Source organism: Harpegnathos saltator, unplaced genomic scaffold (assembly GCF_003227715.2).
Source record: "Harpegnathos saltator strain DR-91 unplaced genomic scaffold, Hsal_v8.6 scaffold8, whole genome shotgun sequence".
In the NCBI taxonomy this organism is placed as follows: Eukaryota; Metazoa; Arthropoda; class Insecta; order Hymenoptera; family Formicidae; genus Harpegnathos; species Harpegnathos saltator.
The window spans coordinates 1,413,582-1,440,936 of NW_020230648.1; the positions used below are offsets into that span (position 1 = coordinate 1,413,582).

At 47.1% G+C, this 27,355-nt stretch overlaps 2 protein-coding genes across 2 annotated transcripts; one reads left to right on the forward strand and one right to left on the reverse strand.

Annotated features, from left to right (window-relative positions):
• Nucleotides 1-876: 876 nt before the first annotated feature.
• Nucleotides 877-26,882, reverse strand: LOC105181663 (uncharacterized). Its single transcript, XM_011138574.3, has 5 exons — nucleotides 26,392-26,882; nucleotides 5,536-5,795; nucleotides 4,580-4,906; nucleotides 2,046-2,732; nucleotides 877-1,486 (listed from the first exon to the last, which is right to left on the reverse strand). Exons 2-5 carry the CDS (start codon nucleotides 5,776-5,778, stop codon nucleotides 1,268-1,270), a joined length of 1,476 nt encoding a protein of 491 aa, XP_011136876.1. The 5' UTR covers nucleotides 5,779-5,795; nucleotides 26,392-26,882; the 3' UTR covers nucleotides 877-1,267.
• On the forward strand, nucleotides 8,980-14,918 carry Def2 (defensin 2). Its single transcript, XM_011138573.3, has 2 exons — nucleotides 8,980-9,161; nucleotides 13,895-14,918. Exons 1-2 carry the CDS (start codon nucleotides 9,065-9,067, stop codon nucleotides 14,098-14,100), a joined length of 303 nt encoding a protein of 100 aa, XP_011136875.1. The 5' UTR covers nucleotides 8,980-9,064; the 3' UTR covers nucleotides 14,101-14,918.
• Nucleotides 26,883-27,355: the final 473 nt, after the last annotated feature.

Consider the following 27,355-nt stretch of genomic DNA (forward strand, 5'->3'; position numbering starts at 1 on the left):
AGAAAGTTACCCTGAACATGTGCAGAACAACACAGAGAAAAATATTGTCCCGCTTTGGAAAGAAGAAGCTTTGTTCGATTTACTTTTCTTCTGTTGAGTGTTGGTTGCGGTGTTATTGTTATTTATTAAATATGAGCTCGATGGAGAATATTTCTTCGACGAAACAGTCTTAACCCTTTCACTGCTGAATGAACTTTCCTTGAGAAAATTATTAAAATATTTAGTAGTCCTACGTTTATTGGGTCGCTGATTACGAATCTAAAGTCAGATTTGCAAAATTCAAAATGGCAATCATGATGTACAAAATTAATGAAAATTCCAATTGTTATTGATGGTGTATATGGGTTTTTCGGGTCGCTAATTGCGAATCTGAAGTCAGATTTGCAAAATTAAAAATGGCGGATTCAATATGGCGACCATAATGTACGAAATTGATAAAAATTTCGATTATTATTAATGATATATGAGTTTTTCGAATCACTGATTACGAATCTTTTGAGCAAAATAATATTGATAGTATGGATAAGATGGAGATACAGAATGAAAAAAACTAGGAAAATAGAGCTAAAAAGTGCAAAAGAATCAAATTTCGGCCATTTTTGTAGAAATATTTGTTTATAAAAAGAAATCTAACCTGCAAAAAAATACTGAAAAAAATATATGTTTTTGTACAACATCAGAAAAATATTTGGTGAAAATTTCAGACCTCTGCATTCAATACTCTTCGAGGAATCGACTTTTCCCTAACAAAAAAAGCATTTTTTTCAACTTTGATTCGTTAAATAAATAATGACAGATGAGAAACTGGGTATAAAACATATTCTTCAAAATTATGTGATTTACAACGCAACATTGAATCAAGAAAAGATGGGAAGTATACTTCCCATTAACAGTGAAAGGGTTAAAATATAAAGACACAATTTCCAAAGAGTTCACGCACGTGTACTCCAAAGAAGGATTTTTCCTCTCGGAGAGAAAACATTATAAGACGTATTTTTCGTATCAGTTTAATATTTTTCTCTCTGTATACGTTCCCGCGGAGACGCGAGATGTCGACTTTGAGGCCTTCAAAGTCGAGAGGACGTGAATATCGAGTTTACATGCCTCACACAGCAACATACAACCGAAATAATGACGCGACATGGAGAAAGGAAAAGGGATCGAGTCGCGGAGGATCGTCGATAGATTGTACATCGTCGAACGTTGCGTATCTCGCAGGAAGGAACGAACAGAGTCGCGAGATCATCGGGAACGGAACGGTGATGCACTACTTGACGAAGAGATCCTTGAGAGAGGAGCAGATCGAAGGCTCGCAGTCCGGCGGCTGCTCCTGCTCCTTGTTACCGCTCGAGAACCAGCTAGCCACCTTACCGGAGCGTGGCTTGTTCGGTGACATGGATGGCTTTCCGGATGAGCTGGCTGCTGGCGCTTCCGCGTCAGCTCCCTTGTGGGCTGTGAGAATCTTCTCGATGGCACTGCCAAGCACCTGTCGACGTTGAGTGGAAAATTACGTTTTATTCTCGCGTCATCGCGCGACGACTTTAGCCTTTTTCCTTGGAATCCAAGATCGAGTCAAAGATACGGCGAGCGAAGAACTCATCGCTTGCGATTGGAACTGTTAACCTGCGCAGAGACTTCTTCTCGCGGGAATAGAGTCTACAGTCAATATATTAAAGTCGCGAATTGCGTACGAGAGAAACGAGAAACGTCCTCATATATGTTATACGAATAACAGTGTTTTATTTATCTGTGGCAAAATTATCGTCGGAGAAAACGTCGAACATGCATTAATTGCACCGAGAGAAATATCTGATATTCGCGACTATAATTACACGGTGAAGCAATTGTGGCCGGGAAAGCCAATTTCCCCGTGGCCGCGTTAATGACAATAACCGATGTGTTGCATGTTGCTCTGATTGCTTCCTCGTTAAAACGACGAAACACATCTGATTGGTGCTAAAAGTGTGCTATAGTTAAAATAACTATATTGCTGAAATCAATCACTTTTTCTCTCAATGTAAATCTGCATTGCGAGTCTCGTTTACCTGAGCGTCCACCTTGGTACCACTGCTGTCGTCCCAGACGACCTTGTGCCTGGTGTCCGAGTCCTTGGTGGGCGAGGCCTTGCCCAGCGTGTCTTTGACAACTTTGACCACCTTCGACTTGTCGAGTTTGAAGGATCGCGAGTTTTCGTTGTCCAGGTAGCGGTTCTTCTTCGAGATCGGCTGGTGCCGCTTGGCGAACCAAGTGCTCGGCGCCATGAGCGAGGCGGGGCCGGCGTTCTTGCCGCCGTTATTGAACCCTTTGCTCTTGGCGCTGCGCAAGATGGACACGTCGAAGCTGTTGGACCGACTGCTCTTGAGCCGACTGCGCTTCTGCTCCGCCGTCTTGCTGGGCCAACTCGACTTCTGCTCGTCCTTCGAGCTCGAGGTGCCGCACGTGTTGATCTCCGTCGCGGACGACGTCAAGGAGCTCAGGATGGATATTAGGTCGGTGTTGGAACATATGATACCCGCCGCCGAGGTGCTCGGCGCCTCGACCTCGCTCAGCGGCCTCGTCATCTCGGACGCGCGTCTACGCAAGGTCGACGTGGACGCGATCGACGCCGAGAACTCGGAGAAGCGGCGCTTCTGCTGCTGCGTGTACTTTTGCGTGGAGTTGCCGTTACCCTCGAGAAGCTGGATCTCGCACACGCGCTCTCGGGACGGGGTCTTGTACATCTTTAAACGCACCTGGAAACGGACGCGCCGCGCGAAAGCATTAGGCCGAGTGCGTCGGAGGACGAGGTGTTTAAAAATGGATTCTAACAACAGCATTCATGGCCCGAGTTTATATTCAGGATAGTCCTAATGAGCTCATCTCGGGGTGCTGAGCAGTTAATGAAACGGCCACTCGCGACACGTTGAGATTTCTCGGAGTGAAATCCCACTCGGGACAAGTGCAACTGACTCCAAGTTTATAATGGAGATGTACCCCGCCACTTGGAAGCATGAGAGCGAGTGTCCAACTGGAACTTTTCTTCGAGACGACTCTTTGTACGAACGAACGTTTCTCACGTACGATGTGGAGAATATTAAATGGATTAACCTTTTAACCACCTACTGGTAACTATAGTTAGCAGAAACGCATCAAAGAGATCCACAACTTGGTCAAAAAAGGAGATATTTTCGTTTTCTTTGCGCCACTGTTTGCGCCAAATTCTTCTTCTTCTGCGTGAATTCTTCTTCTAAAAAATGGTATATAGATTGTGTGTAGATTCGGTTTAGTCTGTTTTTAGCTGAGTTTTAATGATAACATGTTTTGCCAAAATTCCAAGTAGGCATAGTTAGCATTGTTACTGACATCTAGAAGTGCGCTATAAATGAATAGATTGGTGTCTGTTATAATTTTATACATTTGGAAGCTTTCTCAGATGCAAAATGTCAAATTAAAAGAATACAGAAAAATTCAAAATGGCGAATCCAATATGGTGGACACAAAAATCAAGAGACCAACCTATTTTCATGAAACCTGACGACCTACAGTTTTTTATGCGGCGAAAAATGAAGGGACGATTGACTAAATCTAAATGGTGATCTATAAGATGTTCTTCTGAAATAGTAAGCTTGACGCTCTGAATGATAAACTTCACTCACAAATATAGTAAAGTTTTAGCTCAAAAATGTCAAGCTATCAGAGTTATGTCGTGTATATTACCCTTCATTTTTCTCTGTATAGGTTGCTCATTTTATATATGCTTTTAGGATCCAAGTCGTATTTACCAATAAACAAAAAAACCAAACTAACGAAACCAACAAACGAAAAGCGGAAACTTCATGTACTCATTTGTTATATTCCATTCCGGGTAAATAAAGAGCAAGTTCTGAATATGAATTTTATGTTTCGAGGAATTTCTCCAACCATTAGGTATGATATAAAATTATTAAAACTAGAAAGAAAAATTTAACCGATCAGGCGTATTTTTCGCTACCGGGAGTAGTTTCTGCTTGGAAAGGTAGTTTTTCGTAGATATAAAATTCTGATATCTTTTTTGGTTATCACTACTTGTGATACGGATTATACCCTGACTGCAGCGATGACGTCATTATTTGGATGCCTGATTTGGTCTTGATGGACATTTGATCAGGTTTCTCGATTTCAGGCAATTTTATCAGGGCATTATGCAGCAGTGCGTCTCACTCCTTATTATCCGTGCCGGATCCGATAAAGTTATCCGGGCCCAATTTGAAATTTGGAAGCTGGATGGGGTTTTAATACGGCCATGGGACAATGTTCTGCTCGAGTACTTATAGTATCTCAGTTCAAGAAAACTCAAATTTTATTCTTAAAACACTTATAAAAAAGTCGAGTGTTAAAGGGTTAAAGCGTGAATTTTTTTCCGTTGCGATGAAACACGCGTCGGATTCGCTGCTGAATTTCGAACGAAAGTACTCATTCGGCGATTCAGAGCAGAGCAGACTAATCAAAGGAATTTCGAACAGAAAGTCAGACTTTTTTAATTTCGCCCGCCAATCGCACCGTCGAATCTAACCGTCGAAGCGGTCGCTTTTAGCCTTTGTACAGCTCGACGAAAACCTACCTTTCTAGCCTTGATCTCAGCGATGTCGTCCATAATATCGAGCTGCAGATTATGAGTGCTTCCGCTATTACTGGGCGGACCGCTCAGCCCGGTCGACGAGTCTCGTCGGCTCTGCAATATCCTGGTGGCGCCTCCCATGGGAAACGCGGCGATGGATTCTCGACGGTTGCGTCCGAAGAGGGTAGTTGGCACCCTGGAGATGGTGACGACGGAGTGTCGTCGGCCGCCAGCCTGAGGAGCCGGCGCCTGCGAAAGCGTCGCCAGGAAAGCGGCCTCCCTCGCCGACGGGCCGGAACCTTCTCCACCGCGTTCGCTCAATCGTCGCACCTGTGGACGCATCACGTCGTCGAGTGAATCACTTAAAGGGAACCATCGGCTATAAGTGACTAACTAAAAAAGTCAACGAACAACAATTTAAAAAAGTCGACTCGACTTTTAAATTGTGCCATCGTGAGTTGCAGTCATCTGTGGTCTGCGAGGGAAATTCGAGATCAAACTTGGTGAGAAATTCTCACGTCGACGTTCCAATCGTCATCTTCGAGAACTCGATTTACATTCTTGCTGTAATTACTTAAACTTGAAACTTCGCCGCGGGATACGTCTCTTTACGCGACGTTTTAAAGTACATAACGGTATTTCTATTAACGTATTATCCTTCATATTGTTACTGAAATATTGTTATTATTATCATTGAAATTATCAAAGATCCTCTCGGGGTCTTTCAGGCTGAAATCTCGCACAGTCTTCAAGCGTAATTCCTCCCGCTTTTCTCAATGACTATTTTGATGACTGCTTCTCAGCAGCTACGAATAACGATTCTTAATTCAGACTCGCCACGTGCGGTCTGTTTATTTTTCTCTATCTCTCTTTTCCAGCAACATCGTGATGCCGTCTCGTCGTCGTCGGTGACTCCACGCTGACCACGAGCGACTTCCTCCACGAGCACGTGCACGTACCTGGGATGCGGTTATCCCGGATGTGCACTGCGGAGTTGGTAAGGAATGCTTCCTGGCGTCCCTCCACGGCGAGAGTAGATAAGGATTCAAAGATGGCGAATCCGGGTCTACGCATCGCGGTGGCGATTCCGTGCGATGACGCTCCGCTTCTTCCTCGCCCGACGTGCTCTCTTCGACGACGATCAGCGGCTCGCCGGCACCACTCCCGCTGCTCAGACTCGAGCAAAACGACTGTCTCCTCATCGCGATGCTCTAGTGCTCTGTCGATCGTATTTACGATTACCAAATGTCATTTCCGACCTCGCTTCCGTCGGACCGAGAATATCGATAAAATATCGCCAAAGGCAAGAATAAAATTGCTTTAGATCTCAATCGTCGACTTTTATTTAATTGCAATGTAACGTTTATCCTCATGGATCGCGGCGCGTGGCCCGATTGAATCCGTGCGACGGCTCGAATCACGCGCCTCGACTCGATATCGAGTTGTCGGGTAACCCGACAACTTTACGTATTGACGAGAACTCGTCTTGCGGCTTTCATCTTGACAAATCAACTCCTGGCAAATGTCATTCATTGAATCCAAAAGTTGTTCGATCCAAAGAAGAAGATAAGTAAATGCGCCCTTTGTTCCCTCTCTCCTTTTGGAAGACTTCCAAGTCATGAAATATCAGTCTTTGCGATCTTATAAAGCAGCTGGAACTGCTTGAAGAGGAAACTGAAAAATTAAAGTCGGCTCCCAGTGGACCGTAAAGGTACACCGGAGGGTCAAATAATGGGAGGGTCAAACCTCCGCCAGTATATTTATATTATATAAGACGAAACACATTCTCCGCGGAGCAAGAAACACTCTCTCGACACAGTCACAAATTTACAAAGTTTTACCCTACTGTCAAGGATATAAGAAGTGATATCAGTAATTGCGTCGATACGCAAACGTTAGCCCGAACAAAAGTTAGCCCGATTAAAGTTATTAAAGTGCACGATAATAAAAGTCGCGATCGCTCGCGTACTTTTTTTTTGCTTTTTCTCTTTTCCCCCCAACTTTCTAACTCTGTCTCTCTCTCTCTCTCTCTCTCTCTCTCTCTCTCTCTCCCTCTCTCTCCCTCTCTCTCTCTCTCTCTCTCTCTCTCTCTCTCTCTCTATTTATTTCTAGCATTTCTCTTATGACCTTACCAGATATCCTAGTCGACGGAACGCCTGCTGAAATTATAGGTCATGTTAAATATCTCGGTGTGACCTTGTCCAGCACCCTATCATGACGTCACCATGTCAACAACGTCACTAAAAAGATACGCACAACTTTGTACCAACTAAAACTGTGTAAGGACTTGTTGCCTGATGTGCTCAAGCAACGGCTGGTGACATCCCTCGTCCTTCCACACATCGATTATTGTTGTGCGTTGCACTTACTGATATATCAGCTGAGCAATCGGACCAACTCCATAAAGCATTAAACGCTTCAGGTAACGTATCAGGTTCACATTCACACTATTCGGAGAGACACACATATAACTCTTTACTATATTAAGCTCCGCTGGCTTAAAGTTGATCTGCGCCGCTTATACTTCGTGGAATGCTTCATCCATACATTAATACATAAAAAACATAATAGCCTCAGCTATTGTTTCAGGATATTATCCCTCGAGCAAATGTTTCGGGCAGACGAACAAGAGCAGCGGCAGACTTATTGCAAACTTCACAGGGCAGGACAAAAATTTTTAAGCGATCTTTCAGAGCTGTTACCGCATCGCTCTGGAATGCTTTACCGATGGCCGTCAGAAATCCACAGATTCCACGCTGACGTTCAAAAACGCCTTATATGATTTCCTCTTTGAGGAGTCAAATATGAACCTACCTTGTTACGCAAACCTGTTCCGACATCCCTCTGACCGCCTATTACCGAACTACACTTAGCTTTGCATATTATACTACTGTGATCAAAAAATAAGGTGAATTTTTCATTCAAACTTCGCGGGTACTATAAAATCATGAAATTATTTTTTGGTGGGTTGGTAGCACTGTCTTTGACATCTATGCAGAGTCTCATGTCAATATATTCAATTGCTGCGGAGCTATACGTGTTTTTGTAAACATACAAAAGTGAGTTCTTCGATTTTTACTATGTCTGATTTTGTTGAGCAAAGAATTTGCATGAAATTTTGTTTGCGGAATGAATATTCTGTCGCGGAAACGTTGAGGATGTTGCAGAAGGCCTTTGGTGATAAGGCTGTGTCGCAAAAAAATGTTTACAAGTGGTACAAAGACTTCAAAGAAGGCCGAGAACGAGTTCAAGACGAACAACACCCCGGACGACCATCAACATCTACCGATGAAAGCCACGTCAAGGAAATCAAAGATTTTCTGTTCGAAAATCGTCGATTGACAATTAGAGATCTTGCTGATGCTACGGCCATTTCATTTGGATTAACCCAAACCATTTTAAAAGATGTTTTGTGCCTCAAACGCGTCAAATCTCGATTGGTTCCAAAAACCGTCCCACACTGCATTCGGTTCTTCGAGAACATTTCACCAAAAATTCGACTCATATCGTTCCACAACCACCGTGTTCGCCTGATTTAGCACCGTGCGACTTCTGGCTGTTCAACAAACTCAAAAGACCGCTCCGGGGACACCGTTTCGACTCGATTGAGGAGATCAAAGCCGAATCGAAGAAACTATTGAAGGCCATCCCGGAAAAAGACTTCTCTGACTGTTTCGAAGATTGGAAAAAACGTTGGCACAAGTGCATTGTGTCGGACGGGGAGTACTTTGAAGGCGATGAAATTGATCTGGAAGAATAAATAAAGATTTCTCATTTTATAAACAAATTCACCTTATTTTTTTATCACAGTAGTACATACACACTTTGTTTGTTTTGTTTCTTTTATTTTTGTAAGTCTAGTATTATGCGCTTGAGGAGACCTCGTCCCGGAGCGCTCAATAAATGACGTTTCTCTCTCTCTCTCTCTCTCTCTCTCACTCTCTCTCTCGCTTCTGAAACACACGTTATTCCACCATCGATTGTTCGCCGAATCACTGCGTGCGAACCGGGCACTCGGTATAAAATATTCACGACGACACACGGGGAATCCTCGAAGATAAGGAATTTAATCGCACCGACAGGACCCGATGATTCCGTTGTTCGGTAATTCGCAACCACGCCCGCGCTTTCGATCGACGAATGGGAAAGCGATCGATCGAAACGGTTTATCGCCTCTGCCCGCCCCGTCGCCCCGTCGTCCCGGTAACGGCGATAAAACCGGAAATTAATATTCGAGCACGTAGGTCAGAGAGCTCGTCGGGCTATCGGCCGGCCGGCTGAAAATAGCGAGGCGAAGCCACGGGAGGAATTCCGGTGGCGAGGCACCGTCCGCAGGATAGCCGAGACGGAAGTGGAACGCCGCGAAGGCAGAGCAGGATGCTCCCTATATAAGACGAGCGTCGAGACACTTGGAAGCATCATTGTCTGATTCGGATTCAATTCGCCAAGAAGTAGTCCAGTCGTGGAACCGTGTCTCTGTGACGAGTCATGAAGCTGCTCGCTATCTTCGCCCTCTTCTGCGTGTTGGCGTACGCCTCGGCGAGCGCGTTGCCTGCCGTCTACGATGGACCGATTTATGAGCTGAGTAAGCATATTTTGTCGATTCGGAATTCACCGCGCGATGCGTCCGCTTCTTACACGTCCGCGACGATCGGTCATCGAGCTTTCGCCCGGGCCGGCATTCAGAGTCCGATTTTGCACCTGAGAACTGAGAGTCTTGAGCTCCGCTTGAGGTGGCACGAAGCTCGCCTGATCGACCCGTCGCGCAAATAGTCGTCGCTTGAAACTGCTCTCCGATGAGACACTCTGGTCGGAATGTAGAGTCGGATCTGGGTGAATGTTTCGATTGGATCATACGATACACGCGACGTTGTGCTTGTAATCGCGATTCAACTGCCAGAGTCACATCTTGAGATTCCAATCCGACTGTCTGAATCTCGAGGCAAGTTTCGAGTAACGACTTAGTTGACACGCGAGAGAGCCTCGGCGTCTCGAGAACGGACCGGGGGAAGTCCCGGCTATCAGATCGGACGGCGAGAATGTCGCCGTCAGGTTCCTCGCGAAAATTCCCCGTGGTTAGGCGACTACGTGCGATACGTCCCGATACTCTTCATCTCGACACGTCACTTCGGGATACAGCGCCGGGGAAGTCCTCGATGGAGTAATAAATATCCAGAGTACACGCTACAGAATAGCCCCGTCACTCCGATTCTACTCCACGCTTCTGGCATGCTCCGATAATACGCTGTCGATATCCCCTCACGTCGTAGTCCGACGCGTCCTTCTGCTCCGTCGAGAACTATTTCGTTATTATTACAGCGAGTTACGCGTCGAGTCGATCGCAGCTTCCCCCCGTCGACGCGCGTGAATCCTCCGCGGTGAGAAGGAAAAAATTGTATCGGTATTTGCCGACTATAATTGCCCCGCGAGTGAAATATTAGGCGTACAGCTTAATTCTCGGCCCCAAAATTCAATGAATGACAGCTTCTATTCAAATTGACATTTATTCCCGCCCTATGGTGGTCTGAGAGTACTAAGTCACAGCTTTGCAATATGCAGTATAACAGATGGCAGCCCTGTTGATAAAGGGTGTCCCAAAATTCACGCAAGAAGTAATTTTGATAGAAAACACAGGTTTATAATTAAAAATTGTAAATTTTTTATTGATTCATAAAGTATAGGGTTATGTATGGAATAGCATATCGGGTAAATGGCCTCCACGGCTTTGCTGGCACATATGCGCTCTTTTGTTGAAATTTTCCATGACCGTTTTGCATAAATGTGGCTAAATTTCGTTGATACAGCGCTCAATTTCCTTCTTCAAGGCGTGGGTGTCGTGGGTTTGTTGGTATAAATCTTAGACTTCAAAAGAAGAAACCCCAAAGAAAAAAGTACAACGGCGTTAAATCGCATGATCTGGGCGGTCAGATCTGATCACCAAAACGGGAAATTACGCGACCAGGAAATGACTCATGCAGTAATTGAATTGTTTCTCGGGCTGTATGGCATGTGGCATCGTCTTGTTGAAACCACATGTCGTCCACATCCATATCTTGCAATTTAGGCACAGAAAATTGGATTATCATGTCGCGATAGCCAGCACCATTAACTGTTATTGCCTGACCAGCCGCATTTTCTTCCGAAGAATGGTCCGATGATGCCTCCAGCCCAAAATCCGCACCAAACAGTGACCACGTTGTGGATGCATTTGTTTCTCAACAATCACTCGTGGATCTTCTGAACCCCAAATGCGACAATTTTGTCGATTAACCAAGCCATCGAGATGAAAATGAGCCTCATCGCTGAAGATGATTTTGTTCGTAAAATCAGCACTTGTTGTTGTTCCATAATCCATTCAACGAACTCTCTTCGCTGTGCGTGGTCAGTTTAAAAACCCTGAACCCTGTCAGCTGTCACGCTGTCTTTTTTATTCGTTGGCAATACTTTGCCGCACAAATGGCGCAAAATTCAAATCTTGCGTGAATTTTGGGACACCTTTTGTAACCTCAAAGACAGTAGTGAATGCAATGTCGTTCGAAAAGCAGCATTTGAGGCACTGCCTCCTTTTCGCTTTCCAACTTAAAAAAAATGCAGCTGAAGCGCAGGAAGTGATTTGTTGTTCGGCTTTGGGCGAAAATGCTGTTTTCCACAGCACTTGCAAGAAGTGGTTTCAGAGGTTTCGAGAAGGAAATTCCGGTCTTGAAGACGAACAACGACTGGATCAGCCAAGGAAGGTTGTTGCGTACTACGAATTGCTTGAACCCGGTCAAACGGTCAATGCTGAACGCTACAAGCAACAACTAATCAAAGTGAATGACGCACTCGAGCAAAAAAGACCATTTACTGGTAGCGGAACGAGGCAGGTATCACTGCTGCATGATAACGCACGGCCACACACGGCAAAAGCGACCCTGGAAATCATCTCCGACTCAGACTGGAAAATCCTTCCTCACGCGACGAATTCTTCAGACCTCGCCTCATCAGAGATCATCACCTGTTCCGATCGCTACATCATCACCTAGCTGATTCGCACTTCCGAACTTCTGAAGAAGTCAGAAAAAGCATCGATGACTTCATTGAGTCCAAACCACCGTCGTTTTTCCAAAGCGGAATTCGAAAGTTGCCTGGAAGGTGGCAGAAATGTGTAGAAAGTGAGGGAGATTACTTTCAGGATTAGGTCCTTTATTATCCTTTCTTTTGAAACTGAGCATTGAAGTTGAGCAAAAAGGCCGAGAATTAAGTTGTACACCTAATAATTGCACTCGCCGATCATTTCTTTCGTAGCGCGCGCTACGAAAGTCGGTGCTGCGTGAGAAAATAGTGTTACCGATGATAAGTTTATTGTGCCGCTGCTATATTTCTCTCGCTGGAATTGGAGCGATCGGAAGAGATACGACTGACGGCAGAAATAACTGAAATGTGTAGCGAGATCGGTGATTCTTTCTTTCTCACAACGTACGAACGCTTCGCTGTCCAGCGGAATATCCGCGTGACGTAAGAATCTCGCGGTCGCGCACGTCGCGAGACTCGCCCCCGCGAAAAATTTCCCGGCTAAATTTTCCGTGCCTTCTTCCGACGGTAAACCGATGAGACATCTTCTACGAATTCCACGAATATTGGCGAAACGTTGGCGAAGGATCGTACTTGTCTCGTAAATGTTCTCGGCTGAGATCCCACGTGAAAGCCAAAGCAACAAACAACCTACGTAGTCGCGCTCGGGTCCGAGTCCGAGTGGCTTTCCAACTCGCGCAGAATAAATTCTCCGCGCTGAATCGTCGGGTGAATATCTCCCCTTGGAACTGGAGGCCGGAATCTGACTGACATGTGCTCCCCGATCATCGGAATGAATCCGCTCTGATTGCGCGATTGAAACATTCATTTGTTCATGACTTTAAAAACCTCGTCGATTTGAGTGGAACACACGCACTCTGCCGATTTCAAGTGACAGCGTCGAGTGATCTTCAGCATCGAGCTTCGAGCGAATTTTCATTCGTTCCCGGTGAGAATCACTCCACTTGAAGAATTTCGAAGGGGAATCGATTTTAACGCAACGCGTCCTTGCCCCGATTATTCCGTCTATCCGACCCTCTAATTCCAGCGAGATATTTCACCTGAGGAGACTCAGAGAGGAGGCAACAAGACAACGTCATTCGTATCGTGTTCGGAAGCCTAGACAAGAGAGACCTTCTTGCGCCTCGTCTTGTTGTCCGTGCAAGAAGCACAGGTCCAACGAGCCGTGTTAAGGGTTCCAAACTCGGTTCGAAAATCGAACCGAACTACTGTGATGAAAAAGTATCCGAAGTTTATTTTTAAAAATCAAAATTACAGTTCAATCATTCATGAACATTCTTATAGTTTCCTTCAAAGTAGTCCCCATTGCTTGCAACGCACATATGCCAGCGTTTGATCCAATCCTGGAAACATCGCTCATACATCGCGGCGGACGCGGTATGGCCTTCAATTCACGCAGCGATTTTTCTCTCATGTCCTCAATCGATTCGAAACCCGCTGTCCGCGAAGTGGTTTTTTCAGTAGGGGGAACAGGAAAAAGTCGCAGGGGGCCATGTCTGGTGAATACGGTGCTTGCGCAGCGACATTCGTTGAGGTTTTTTGTCAGAAATTCACGCACAAATGTCGAGTGGTATGCGATCAGGTGCAAAAGTTGTCGCGATGCAAAATCCACGAGTTGTTTTCCCACAATTCCAGTCGTTTCTTATGGATTGTGTGCTGGCACGATCCAAATGATACTCCAACTTCATCTGCTATCTCTCGCACAGTCAATCGACAATTTTGGAGCACCGATTCTTTCACTTTCTCAATGTGAGCTTCATGCGTGACGTTGATGGTCTTCCAGAGCGTGCTGCGTGGGTCGTCTTCAACGGATTCTCGTCCTTCTTGAAACTTCTTAAACCACTCAAACGTACTTGTTTTCGATAAACAATCATCGCGCCATAAGCTTTCTCATGCAACATTTTCAACGCGTTTGTGAACGAAATTGCGCTGGCAACACAAAATTTCAAACAAATTCTTTGCTCCATATTTTCCGACATCACAAAAATCGCCGTGCACAACAATCTTCACTGACACAAACAACTGCCACTTTCAACTGCGGCTTGAAGGAACGCCATGATTTTTTCACCAAATGTGAAGGACATGTGTACCAATTTGAGAAAGCAAACGGATTTGAGTCACAGTTTACCCGCGATTTTTAAAAAATAAAGTTCGCATACTTTCTGATCACCTGATAAGTAAACTTCGTTACGCGCAAACGCCTCGCTTCGGACTGATGAATGAAAAAGAGATCGCGTTTTGCTTCAGCCCCCATTGAGGAAGCGGCGTCCGACAACACGCCACGGGACATGGCAGAGGAAGTGCCCATCCGACAGCGTCGGGTCACCTGCGACCTCCTCTCTTGGACGAGCAAGTGGTTCAGCTTCAACAACAGTGCCTGCGCGGCAAAGTGCTTAGTGCAACGTCGTCGGGGCGGTTCTTGCAGTGGCGGTGTCTGCGTCTGCAGGGGTTAAACGTGACTACTTTCCGGTACGTCTCATCGGTCACCCTTATTGCACACCCCGGATCCACGCACTCTCTCACCGTTCTCGCTCCCGCGGCAACGACTACGTCGCTCGTCCTTAGGATCAGTCATCGCGATCGATTGTCGGCCTGCCCTTGAAGCGCGGGTGTCTGTCTCTCTTGATCTCCCTCTCTCTCTCTCTCTCTCTCTCTCTCTCTCTCTCTCTCTACCTATTTATCTACCTATCTATCTATCTATCTATCTCGGGTGCGTGTATATACGCCCGCGGGCTCTGTGAATTTTCGCAAGAGCCGATATTGTCATTTCGTCGATGGAAATTGTTTGATCGTTTTTGCCGCAGCAGCGTGTCATTTAAATAATAGCCGCGCCGGCAGCGCGACGAGACGGGCTTTTTACATACGTAAATGCGATATGATGGCAATTGATACCATCTGCTCTGATTATTAACGGGGATGATTACTCGATCATTTATCCCGATGGAACGGATGATAATCTCGACAAGCTGCAGTATCGGTTACGTACGGAGAGGGAAGAGAGAAGATCAGAAGAAGCAGAGAAATGAAATGAAGATGAGAGAAGATCGCGGCTGTAAGAGCGGAAAGTGTCTTAATGTATGCACGTCGGCTCATATGAAGTGGCACGTAAACGCTTAAATGTGTGAAGCACTCCGAGTGATACTAATCAGTCATCGCGATAACGATAGTAGCCATATTTATACGCACTTTACTTTGTATCTACTTTTTTCTATTATACACTTACCTGTACTTGTACCATAGAATACAATATATGTTCATGCAAACACTCGTACGTTCCCCGGCTTATCTTATCTACCCGTCGCGGAGTATTCGGCGATAAACATTGGAGCGGTCGGAGAGTCTGCTTCGATTATCGACGTCTTCTTCGGCGGTAAGCCATCTTCCGCGAGGAAGGTGCACGCACAGAACAGCGACGAGGGATCATAGGGCGGTGCAGTACTGTGCGTAAAAAGACGCCTCGAGGCTTGTAAAGTTTAAATAAATTAAACGGGCCGTAGGTGACCTACCTATTAAGGAGCAAACGGAGTAATTATTCCGCAAACATTTATTTTCGTGAAGAAGAGAATTTATTTTCTACGAGTCTCGGATTAGCAGTCAAAACTATCTTTACGAAAGATACGCGTCACCGAGGAAGATTAACCGCTGCGAAGACGTGAAAATAAAATTGCACGCATCAGTGAGGCGGTCTCTGTTCAAGGGAAATAAATGAAACGCTGGTCGCTGATTAAAGTTAAAGTCAAATTTCACTCGGCCATCGGAACGAACTTTCCAACTGACCCGATGCCCACGGCATAAGACAGACTTCCAGGTGAGCCGTTATTACTTCACGAAAGAGACGCTCTTCGAGAAGCTCTGCAGCTTTAATGAGGATCTCGCGGAGCGTATTGAGTTGTTTAATAAGAAATGCCGGCTCTTCTATCGGAAGTTCCATTGAGCGGCCTCCGCCAAATAACTCATTACACAATCCGATATGCCACTACACTGCCTGAGTTAATCGCTCCACCTTGTCATCGATGTCAACTTGAGCTGATTTATTCACGATTGGGCTGATTTATTCACGAGGGCGATTAGGAGTCGGTCGGTCGGAACGCAACATTTCGCGACGATATTGTTAATGTACTACTGTGATCAAAAAATAAGGTGAATTTTTCATTCAAACTTCGCGGGTACTATAAAATCATGAAATTATTTTTTGGTGGGTTGGTAGCACTGTCTTTGACATCTATGCAGAGTCTCATGTCAATATATTCAATTGCTGCGGAGCTATACGTGTTTTTGTAAACATACAAAAGTGAGTTCTTCGATTTTTACTATGTCTGATTTTGTTGAGCAAAGAATTTGCATGAAATTTTGTTTGCGGAATGAATATTCTGTCGCGGAAACGTTGAGGATGTTGCAGAAGGCCTTTGGTCTACCGATGAAAGCCACGTCAAGGAAATCAAACTGTTGACAAGGAATATTATTTGAGTGTTATGCGTCGTTTGCGTGAAGCAATTCACGCCTCAAGAGGCCAGAATTATGGGCAGACAATTCTTGGTTTTTGCACCACGACAATGCACCGTCCCACACTGCATTGGTTCTTCGAGAACATTTCGCCAAAAATTCGACTCATATCGTTCCACAACCACCGTGTTCGCCTGATTTAGCACCGTGCGACTTCTGGCTGTTCAACAAACTCGAAAGACCGCTCCTGGGACACCCGTTCGACTCGATTGAGGAGATCAAAGCCGAATCGAAGAAAGTATTGAAGGCCACCCCGGAGAAAGACTTCTCTCGAAACAGTCAGTTTCGAGAATTGGAAAAAACGTTGGCACAAGTGCATCGTGTCGGGCGGGGAGTACTTTGAAGACGATGAAATTGATTCGGAAGAATAAATAAAGATTTCTCATTTTATAAACAAATTCACCTTATTTTTTGATCACAGTAGTGTAATAACGAGCGACCTTCGCCCGGTTACATGCGCGATCCGTTCCCGGAAATCCGATCCGCGAGAGCAACATGTGGGTCCGGTCGATAGTTCCACACTGACGGGTCCAATTGCTAACGCAATATCTTCGAGCGCACTGTATATATCAATTCGCGCACCCGTGCGAGCATATATACGTGCATCGCGCCCCTCCCCCCCCCTGGCGTTCCCGCAGGAGACGAGATTTCAATCGCGCGAGTTCAGCAACGTGTGCACCGAATAATTGCTTATGGACCGATCTCCTTCTCGTCCGCTCCCCCCTCCCCCCTATCCTTTCTCTCCCCCTCTCTCGGACTCGGCGTTCGAACTTTCGTGAGACGTGTCTGGAACTTTAATTCGGGAGTTTCGCCGTCTCCTCCGACACATCTCAAACGACGACATCTTCGCCGTCGAGATGTTCTTTAGACGCGTCTCGCGAGTGCCGCACTCTCTTCCCCCCTCTCGCTGTGCCGTGGAATCGGCAAGTTCGTTCGGGTGAGGCGACGATCGAGCGCGCCGCCCGGCCGCGGCCGGCGCGTTTATCATCCCCGATCACGCGCGTATTAAAATTCCTTATCCCGAGAGAGGACTCTCGGAGGAGAATAATATTCCGATCGCGCACAGCAAGATGCGCTCTCATCAAAGGATATTAGAGGGATCGGGCGGATTTAAGATGAGATTAAGGATTAAGCCGAAGCCAACGCTCTGATGGCGAGGCCCTTCCTTTCCTTCTTTGTTCGCCACAATTTATCAGGCCGGCAAATTTATCAAGCAACGTCGCAACGGCACCGCCACCGGCGTCGTTGTCGTGTCACAGTCAAATGTCCCTGACCAGAAGTCCAGGTTGCTGGGAAGTGCAGGACGAGCGGCGCGGTCGCGATAAAAGTTTCAGCCAACGGGGAGCCGCGGCGAGGTAATTGAATGCAGTTTGGCTTTGGCTTTCCGTGCAAGGAGTTCCGCCGTGAAAAAATTATCGGGCCTCGATACTCACTCATGCCGGATACGACTCTGCACGCAATTTCCGAGGACCGACGCGCGCGACCTTACCGCAAACTACCGGGGATTCGTGCCTCTATCGGCGCACCGGGGAAAAAGTAATTAAATCTCGTCTTGCTGAAATTATGGTATAGTCGCCAAGGCGTCGGTCAAACTTGTTATCGTTGACCCGACCGAAAAGAATAACGGTGGCAATACGCGCCTTTATATCGCGATTATGTCGCTGCTGCTATTATTAGCAGAAAAGAATAATTCGCCCGGCTATAATTATCGCCGCGCGTCGCAGCGGCAGTCGCGAGTGTCAAACACCTTTTTCTCAGCGCATTTCGCGCGTGTCGGCGCTCTTTGTTTGCTTTCACAAGAGAAGCGAGGAAAAAGTATTGGGTGAGTGCAAAAGTTCGTGCGGAGTTTGTGAGTAAAAGTCACACAGCGATTAGGCAAACAAAAATCTTTATTCAATCAATGATATATTCTCCATCGTTTTCTATAATCTTTTCCCAATGTTCTGGCAGCATACGGATGCCTCGATCATAAAAACTGCGCGGTTTAGATTCGAAGAACGAAGAGACGCCGTTTTTTAAGGCCTCCAAAGAGTCAAAGTTTTTTCCATTTAAATAATTTTGCAATGACCGGAACAAGTGATAGTCAGATGGTGCGATATCAGGAGAATACGGTGGATGCGTTAAGACATCCCATTTCAGGCTCTTCAGTTTGCGCAGCGTCTTTTTCGAAACGTGTGGTCTGGCGTTGTCGTGATGAAAGACGACTCCCTTGCGATTTGACAAAATCGGACGTTTCTCTTTTATTTCTCGATTCAGATTGGTTAATTGGCGACAGTACTTGTCCGAATCAATCGTTTCGCCAGCGGGGAGAAGCTCGAAATAGATTATGCCCTTGCAATCCCACCAAACAGAGAGCATCACCTTCATCGGGTGCAAACTGGCCTTTGGCATTGCGTCACCATGCTCACCTGATTGTTTCCATGTCCGTTTGCGCTGAACATTGTTGTAGAGGACCCATTTCTCATCGCCCGTCACTAGTCGATCCAAAAACGACTCGTTATTGAGCCGCCCGAGTAAAGAAACGGCTGCGGAAATTCGCTTGATTTTGTTCTTCTCGGTCAGCAAATGGGGCACCCATATATCGAGCTTCAAATCGAATCCCATCTTTTTTAAACGCCGAAAAGCGGTTGATCGGTCAACGTTTAGTGCTGTAGCAACTTCTTCTGTTGAAATTCGCGGATTATTGAGCACTAAAGTACGCAAAACATCGTCATCAATGTCAGAAGGTCGACCAGAGCGTGGCTCGTCTTCAAGGTTAAATTCTCCGCGCCGAAATTTAGCAAACCATTTTTCCACAGTTCGTTTAGCTGGTGCTTCATCCTGATAAACATCCTGAATGTTTTTTACGGCTGCGGCAACGTTTATTCCCTTCCGAAACTCGTAAAGCATAACATGCCGTAAATGCACCTTATCGATACTCATTTTTAAAGTGATATTTCTCGAAGCAGTTTGTATGAAAACAAATGATTTTTTTTTTAATAACAGCTGAAGACGTCACCTTTCCAACGTTATATAATATGTAGATGGAAGTATTAATGACAACACTTTACGACGCTTATAACTCCATCTATTGAAACTCCGCACGAACTTTTGCACTCACCCAATAATATGGCGGTGAAATAATGCGGGTTGTAATGCGAGGTACTTATCGGTGACATTACGGCAGCATGCAGCGCCGAAAATAGTTTCCGCCGAGCGTCGATACTTCGACGATACTTGGCGATGCAATTACAGGCTGCACAAATACCAAACGCTCCGCCGGGAGAACGCCGGCATTCTCGCGCCGATAAGACGTCCGGGTCCGGGTGTCTCATTCGAGGGAGCTGCATGACGCAGCCCGAGTTACAGTTGCAGTTTGAGTTGGAAGGATCGCGCGCGGCCGATCGGAATGCCTCGTTTAATTCGTTTCGTTTCGTTTCGTTTCGTTTCGTCTCGCGCTGATTTCGGTCTCTCCTCGGCGCGTCAGCTCCGAGTTCGCCCGGGAAAGAGCGCGACTCCGTGTCGCTCGGAGCGACTTTGAGCTCCCGTATCTTCACGCTTCTACGACGCTCCAAGTTGTCACTCGCTGAAGCCGCCGAATGGAACGCTATTCCGCGACCGGGATCGCAACAAAGCAGTTCTCGAACGCTATTGTTCGCGTCGGCGACGACGACGACGACGACGATGGTAGTGACGACATCACTTTCTTACATCGAATAATGAACACCGCGCGTAAACGCCGAGCGCAATACCGCGAACAGTTTTACGAAGCAGTCGCCGGCGTGGAAAATTGCGAATTCGAAATCGTCGACATTCACGCTGAGGAGGCACCGATGTCCAATGTATTGGGTATTGAACTTAATTTTCAAGGATTTACAAGAGACGGCGCAATGAGCACTCAAGTAAAAGTTGGGACACGACCTTACTGATTTCTGATTAGCGAAGGAGACGTCAGTCAACAATAATGGGGGAAGACGTAAGTGAGAATGAGAGAGAAGATGTTTTGACAGACGCTGCAGTAGTTACATTCTTCGTTGGAGGAAGTAAAAGTGAAAAGGTAAAATTACATTCATATGTGAATCTGACCTCCTAGCATATATGATGACATGAAATAAGACGTATTACTGACGTATCATTGACGTTAGAGACATCATTAATATGTTATTAAAACGTCATTTGATGTCATCGTATTTGCAGGGTTAAAATATATCATAAAAGTAATTTGTAAAAGGAACTTTTGAAAATTGTTTTAGAGATAAAGTGCCTAGTTGTGCAGCGCAAGGATGTGCTCAAGTTCGTAGAAAACTGGATATAAAATGTGTTATTTCTCCATAAAGGATGAAAGAAGATGTGCAATGTGGGTTCAAAACAGCAATCGCCCAAATTAGACCCCAATGTATAACTTTGTTATATTATTATATTATAATTTATTATTATATTTTACGTAAGCTAAACAAATAGTTAAGTAAGTTTAAACTTTGTGTCGTACATATGTATACGTAAGATAATTTACTATTAAATGTTATATCTTCAAATAAATAAAGGAGAAATTTTATACAAAGTATATATTATTTTATACAAACATGTATTATGCAAATAGATAATATAACTTACATATTGCACAACAATTTCTTACTTTGCTAATTAACAATGTAGTTAATTCAATAAACTGTGGAAGTAAAAAGATTCGTTTAAATCACGCGCGCTGCTCTTCCTTACTGATGGCGGTCATGTTCCAACTCTTACTTGAGGAACTCTACTAATGGCATCGGCCTATACTGAAGCCAACTTCATATGAAAGCCCCGTCATTAGACTTTAAGAATCGGTATATTTCATTTGGTCGAAGTGTAAATAACATATTTTTTTTAGCGCATTCAATATGTCGAGTTTTGTGCCAACGAAACGCAATTTGCGGGAAGCGTTACTTTTTTGTCTCCATTTGAAAAAATCGGCAGCTGAAAGTCTTCGTTTGCTGTCCGAAGCTTATGGGGATATTATGCCTCATCGATCTCAACTTGTGAGTACTTTAGACGATTCAAAGGTGGAGATTTTCCACTTATCCATCGTTCGAAGGTAATGCTCTATATTTGGTGGGAGCAGAAGGGTGTGGTCTATTATGAGAGCTGCTGAAACCTGGCAAAACCATTACCGTTATCGACAACAACTAGTACAGCTGAACCGAGAATTGAAAGAAAAACGACCAGAATACGCCGAAAGACACGACAAAGTGATTTTCCAGCATGACAACGTTCGGCCACATGTCGCTAAACCGATGAAGAAAACGCTAGAGCTGCTCGGATGGGATGTTCTACCCCATCCGCCGTATTCATCAGACATTGCTCCTTCTGATTTCCACTTGATTCGATCCATGCAGAATCACCTTTCTACCCAGCACTTTAGTTCTTTAGAAGATATCCAAAAATTGTTCGATTCATGGATAACCACAAAAGACGAGTCGTTCTTTCGCCGAGGAATCCGCCTTTTACTAGAAAGATTTTACTAGAAAAAGTTGTAGCTTGTACGATGGACAATACTTTGAATAACGTGTACTTATTACTTTGTTTCGAAATAAACGTTCATTTTCAGCCAAAAAATTCTTAAAAATTAAGTTTAATACTCAATAGAATGTGAGTCCGCCGTTGAAACCAACTCATTATTTAGAACAAAATGGCGAATCGCGGGGACACTTTCAACGAGAGAACTGCCGCGAGGTGAAGGCGAGAGAAGCTGATGAAAAACGCGAAGAAAAAGCACGCAGCAGGGTATCAATCGAATGAGAGTGGCTGTCTCGTTCTCTCTGAATAGATTCGCTTTGAGGCAGTCGAGTAAGTCGGGGCAGTCGAGGCAGTCGGGCTTCTCTCTCTCTCTCTCTCTCTCTCTCTCTCTCTCTCTCTCTCTCTCTCTGTCTCTGCAAATTACTGTACTACTACGGTGGGGTTAAATTTAAGTCCATTCGCATGAGGGTAAGAGTTTATAGAGCGAGAACCAATTACACATTTGCGTGATGTCGCAAAGAGGATTCAATAACGGGCGAAAGGAAGAAGAGGGAGCTCAGCATTACCGTCGCGTCCGGATAAATCGCATTGCGCGTTTCTGCCGTTGCCGGTCCCTCTCTTGGTGGGTCCACGCCGCGCTCACTGTGCCGGAAATTTCAGCATTGGCGATTCTTAAACGAAATTCGGCAAGACTGGAGCAAGGCGCGACACTCGATGAGCCAGCGTGTCCGCGAGCTCACCTTTAGTAACCCCCATCGATCGATGGGATTGTACAAGCGTGGCTCGGCTTTTGAGAGCCGCCTCCGAGATAAGAGGTGAGACGATGATCGCTTCTGGAGGATGGCAGAAAAGAAGAAGAACAAGGAGGAGGAGGAGGAGGAGGAGGAGGAGGAGGAGGAGGAGGAGGAGGAGGAGGAGGAGGAGGAGGAGGACGAGGACCGTCGGTTTCGGCGGCAAAGCGCAGTCCGGCAACGAAAGACAAATAGAGCGAAGAACGCGAGCGAAAAGGCGAAGTCCCGGCGATGAGGACGCGGGATGCAGTTGCAGCAGTACGACACGTGCCCTTCGTCGCCCTTCGTCGCCCCACGTCACACAACGGTGTGTATACACGTATTTGACGTCACGTTTTATTCCGTCTCGTGAGCGCGATCGACGCGACCGCCGTCCACGATCTATAAATGGCACCCGCTAATGTTTCGCGGTGCGCGCCCTATGAAAACGCCCGCCGACGTGTGTGGCTTAATGATAGAGTGCGGAATAATCCGCCGTTGCGGAGGAAACTCGCCAACGAGCGCTCGTTCGTCCTCGTTACGGCGGGTCACAGAATCCTGCGGTTACATCGACATCGGGATGTCGTCCTCGATACGCGTACCGCGTCATTTTTCACTTCATTCCATTTTGCTCATTAACGAGCGAAAACATTTCCTTTTGGCGCAGAGACGAAGTGAGAAACGAGAGAGAAACGAAGCAGGCGCGAAGCAGGCTTCTAACACTGAAATATAAATAACAAAATTTGCAAGTCAATTAGTTTCACACGAAGGTCGCGCCAGCGAGCGACGACAATTTTGCCGCGCGTCTCATCAATTTACTAGAACGTAATCAATCGTATGTAATAAATATGGGCACGTAGCCAGCGAGCGGAGGGCCAACAAACGAGCTGACGGATGTGTGCATCGTGAATTATGTTTGTTTACCTTCGATGCAAATGCAAATTTTAGCCGGGTATATTAAAATAATCTGTGGAAATCTGTGGAATCAGCGCGGCGGAGTGTGCTGACCGTGGCCGTTTGATTTTCAAGTTTGGTTTCTCTTGCATTCTTGCGTTCGGCGCAACCAGTTCGGGTTATTACAGCTGGAGAGTCAGGAGGGTACTTAGGGGATTTGCTGTGAGTCCAGAATACACGCTCTCTAAATTTCTTGAAGCGAAATCTCCCTCAAGTTGGGGAATTACATGGCAGGGATGAGAGGGCCCTTCGATAAAAATCAATTAAACTTCTTTCGAGTGGGTTCTCGCCGCAAAACGAGCGAAAGAGCGACAACAGTGAAAACGCTGTCACTCGAGATCGCAGGAGTGAATGTTTTACCGAAATGTTCGAATGGATTCTCTTCATTCACGTGAGTGAACGTTTCGATCGATCGGACTAGATTTGTTTCTGTGACGGTGGACGGAGTACATTCGTGTTCACCCTTGAATTTCGGGCGGAAATATTCACTCGACAGTTCACAGCAGCGAAGGATTCGCTCCGTGTGAGCGGAAAGTCACTCGGTCTCGGCTGTCATTCTGCTGTTTCGCGTGGAATTGCACTCCGAGAGACTCCGACAACGGCACTTTCCTCCTCTCTCTCTCTCTCTTTCCCTTTGTCATCGAACCCGATTTAGAAATTACCGAAGACTACCGATCTACCCGAGCGCGTATCTTAGGCAATAATTGACGTCACTTGGCAGTCGGATCGCGCGTTGACCGCGCGGAGAATCGTTCGTTTATTCGTTCATCCGCTCGTCGCCGCTCGGCGAGCGACGTTAGCGAAATAATTACATTCTGCGCGAGGGGGAACGAGAGAAATTCGAATTGAAATTCCTCTCGTTTGTCCGACGATGCGCGGCGTGAAACGGTCCACGACGAACGCTCCCACGGAGCAATGACGGAATAGCTATTAAAGACAATTCATTCAGCCTGCTTCCCTTGCTTCCTTCCTTCCTTCCTTCCTTCCTTCCTTCCTGCCTGTCTGTCTGCCTACCTGCCTGCCACAACCCGCGCGTCGTTCCTTTTGCCTCGTTAAACTCTCATTCTTTCCACAATGCTCGCCGGCTCCCTGCGCTTGACGGACACTCGACGCTGTGTAATTACGCGAAAAAACGCACCCTCGCATCCGCGATATTACGTAAGTGAGAGGCGCCTGCACCCGCGTTCGCGAACACTCGTCGAGAGGAGAAGAGAATGAAAACGATGGATGCGCGTCGCGGCAACGGTGAGCGAGATAACCCCTCTCTCTCTCTCTCTCTCTCTCTCTCTCTCTCTCTCTCTCTCTCTCTCTCTCGCGCGCGCGCGCGCGCGCGCTTCGCCGCGACCGATAAATCTCCACGGTTGAATCTTTCGCGGGGATTAATCTCACCCGAGTCCCTGCGAGATCAAGTGGGAGAGTGAGTCTCTCGCTCTTCACCTATTGCGCGCCGATAACGGCTCGTTTCTATCCTCTTATCGCGAATGAAGCTCGCGAATAACTCGCCTTCGACGGACCCGCACAGTGTGCCTTTCTCCCCTTCGGCTTCTTCCATCTCAGAGAACACAATGCGAGCTCATTGAATTCGAGTCGAAGAATGTGTCTTCCTTTTCCGGCTGCCGCGGGGGTCATCAAAGCGCAAGGGCACGCAGCCACGGGACTTGATTAAATACTCGGGATGCTGTCTCGCGATGCGAGATATTCCTCCTCTCGCTCCTCATCTCGTCTCATCTCGTCCGCTCTCGGCTCCGGCGCGGCGTACACTTAAAATCCCCGCTTCTCCTTCTCGGAGAAGAGCCGCACTCCGCTCCCAAGAGGGATTCATCGCGCAAACGGACGGTATGATTTCACTTTATCGCTGTGTTACCACCACGGTACACCTACGGTGTCCGTTTTAGTTCACGCGTGAGAATAATCTCGGACGGCCGAAGAATCTCGATGAAGCGCGCGGCGCTGAATATAATGCGGCGCGCGGATTAATGCCCGAAGATTACCTGCCTGCGCAACACCCTATTGCGGTAACATTTATCTCTCTCTCTCTCTCTCTCTCTCTCTCTCTCTCTCTCTCTCTCTCTCTTTCTCTCCGTCTATCTGCCCATCTGTCTGTCTGTCTGTCTGTCTCTCCGTCCCTCTGCAAACTAACGCTACTACAGCCGGCGCGTGTACACGCAGAATCGCAATAAATCGCCGCTCATCCCGCCCGCGTATTTGCACGTTCGGCGCGCCGACGAAAATTGCGTATCGCGCGCGCGTTTTAACGTCACTCAGTTACGGAATATATAATTTGTTGTCGAGCGAATTACCGAGCGCGTTATCACGGGTCATTTAACAAGTATCACATGTTTTTCCCCGCGGTGAATTTTCACCGTCCGTGTGCGCTGTCGCGCCCGGTCTCTCTGAAAGCGATTCTGTGGCTCGAACGAACCTCGCGGTGTTACCTTCTCGACATCGGACGTTTCGTCTCTCTCTCTCTCTCTCTCTCTCTCTCTCTTTGTTATCACTCGAAACGTTAATCCCTCGAGTAATACAATATATATATATATATACATCAAGATTATCAAACTGCGAGCTGATATCGCGCCTAGTTAGTCCTTAAGCAAGCTGTGCAAATGTACAAACGCTTCGTTAATTCGCGGCCAGAGTTCGCGTCGAAGGAGCCGCGAGCCGTGCCGTCGGCCACTCTCTCATACATAATTCCGCCGAGACACCCGGCGATTTCCATATGGCAATCAATCGCATTGAACCGTGCCGTGCGCGCGGCACTCGTGAAATTCGCTCGCGAACGAAACGAGCGCGAAACGTGCACGACCGGGTGCTGTCGAAAGTTTCAGGCTCTCTCCCTCTCTCCCTCTCTCTCTCTCTCTCTTTCTCTCTCTCTCTCTCTCTCTCTCTCTCTCTCTCTCTCTCGCGGGACATTTGAAAGCCACAGGTGAGCGAGGATGAAGCGCATCCGTCCGCATCAGCCCGCCCGGCCGCTCATCGGTAAACAGCGCGAAGGTGAGAACGAGCGCGAGCACAGAGCAAACAAATAGGAATCACACTTACCGGGGCTTGTAGTCGGCCGCACGAGAGCAAAACGGAGGACGACGATGCTGATCCCTCGGTTTGTTAACGCGGCCGCATCCGCGGCCCGACTGCGCGATTCGCTGCCGATCCGTCGGATGATCCGATCGCACGCACCACCTTCCACGAGGTTCTACCCTTCGAGGTCGCCCTTCCGACCCGGTCGATCGGTGTAACGACCTCCGCAGGACTCTCCTCTACGTTGCGCCCCTCTACGCGACGATGAAAGCACCAGGTGTGCTGTTACGTGCTCGTCGCTCGGCCAGTGTCCAAGTCCATGTCCAACGATCGCTGATCGGTCCGCCGAGCTGGCCGACCACTAAGGATATGCCGATCCCCCGTCTCACGACGGGGTGAGAGCGAACCGACGACGACGACGACGACGACGACGACGACGACGACGATGACGATGACGATGACCGGAGCTCCTGCCGCCACGGTGGTCAGAGCGGCACTAGCGAGCCTCGAGAACGACCCGGCGCCCCTCTCGCCATCGACCCGGTTGCGCCCGACCAATCGACGCGTGCACCTTCCTCTCGTTTAAGTACATTCCGCTGGATCCGGAGGGTGGCAACCGACGACTCGGCAAGGGGTGGCGGACTATGGAGCACGATGGCAGAAGCGGCATGGGGGCGGCGGTGGCGGTGGCGGTAGCGGAGGCGACGACGGAGGAGGCGGAGACGGCGACGGCGACGGCGACGGCGACGGCGGAAAAACCGTTTCACGTGTTGCTTCGGTGTAAACACTGACACCCCGTAGCATAATTTAACGACCAGCCAGCCAGCTGGTACGTTTATCCGCGGAAAGTTGATTGCACAGGTGACGCGACGAGACGACAATGCCGCCTCCCCGACGTGGACGGACGTCCGTTAATGTACCTGGAATGAGAGAATGTACTTTAACCTATTACGGTATTACGAAGCGGAATCGGAGATGGCGAGTCTTC

Coding starts and splice junctions, on each gene's coding strand:
- Def2 (XM_011138573.3), top strand. CDS start 9,065: ATGAAGCTGCTCGCTATCTTCGCCCTCTTCTGCGTGTTGGCGTACGCC. Junction 9,162..13,894: donor TGGACCGATTTATGAGCTGA/GTAAGCATATTT, acceptor GTTTTGCTTCAG/CCCCCATTGAGGAAGCGGCG.
- LOC105181663 (XM_011138574.3), bottom strand. CDS start 5,778: ATGAGGAGACAGTCGTTTTGCTCGAGTCTGAGCAGCGGGAGTGGTGCC. Junction 4,907..5,535: donor CCGGGATAACCGCATCCCAG/GTACGTGCACGT, acceptor ATGCGTCCACAG/GTGCGACGATTGAGCGAACG. Junction 1,487..2,045: donor GTACCAAGGTGGACGCTCAG/GTAAACGAGACT, acceptor CAACGTCGACAG/GTGCTTGGCAGTGCCATCGA.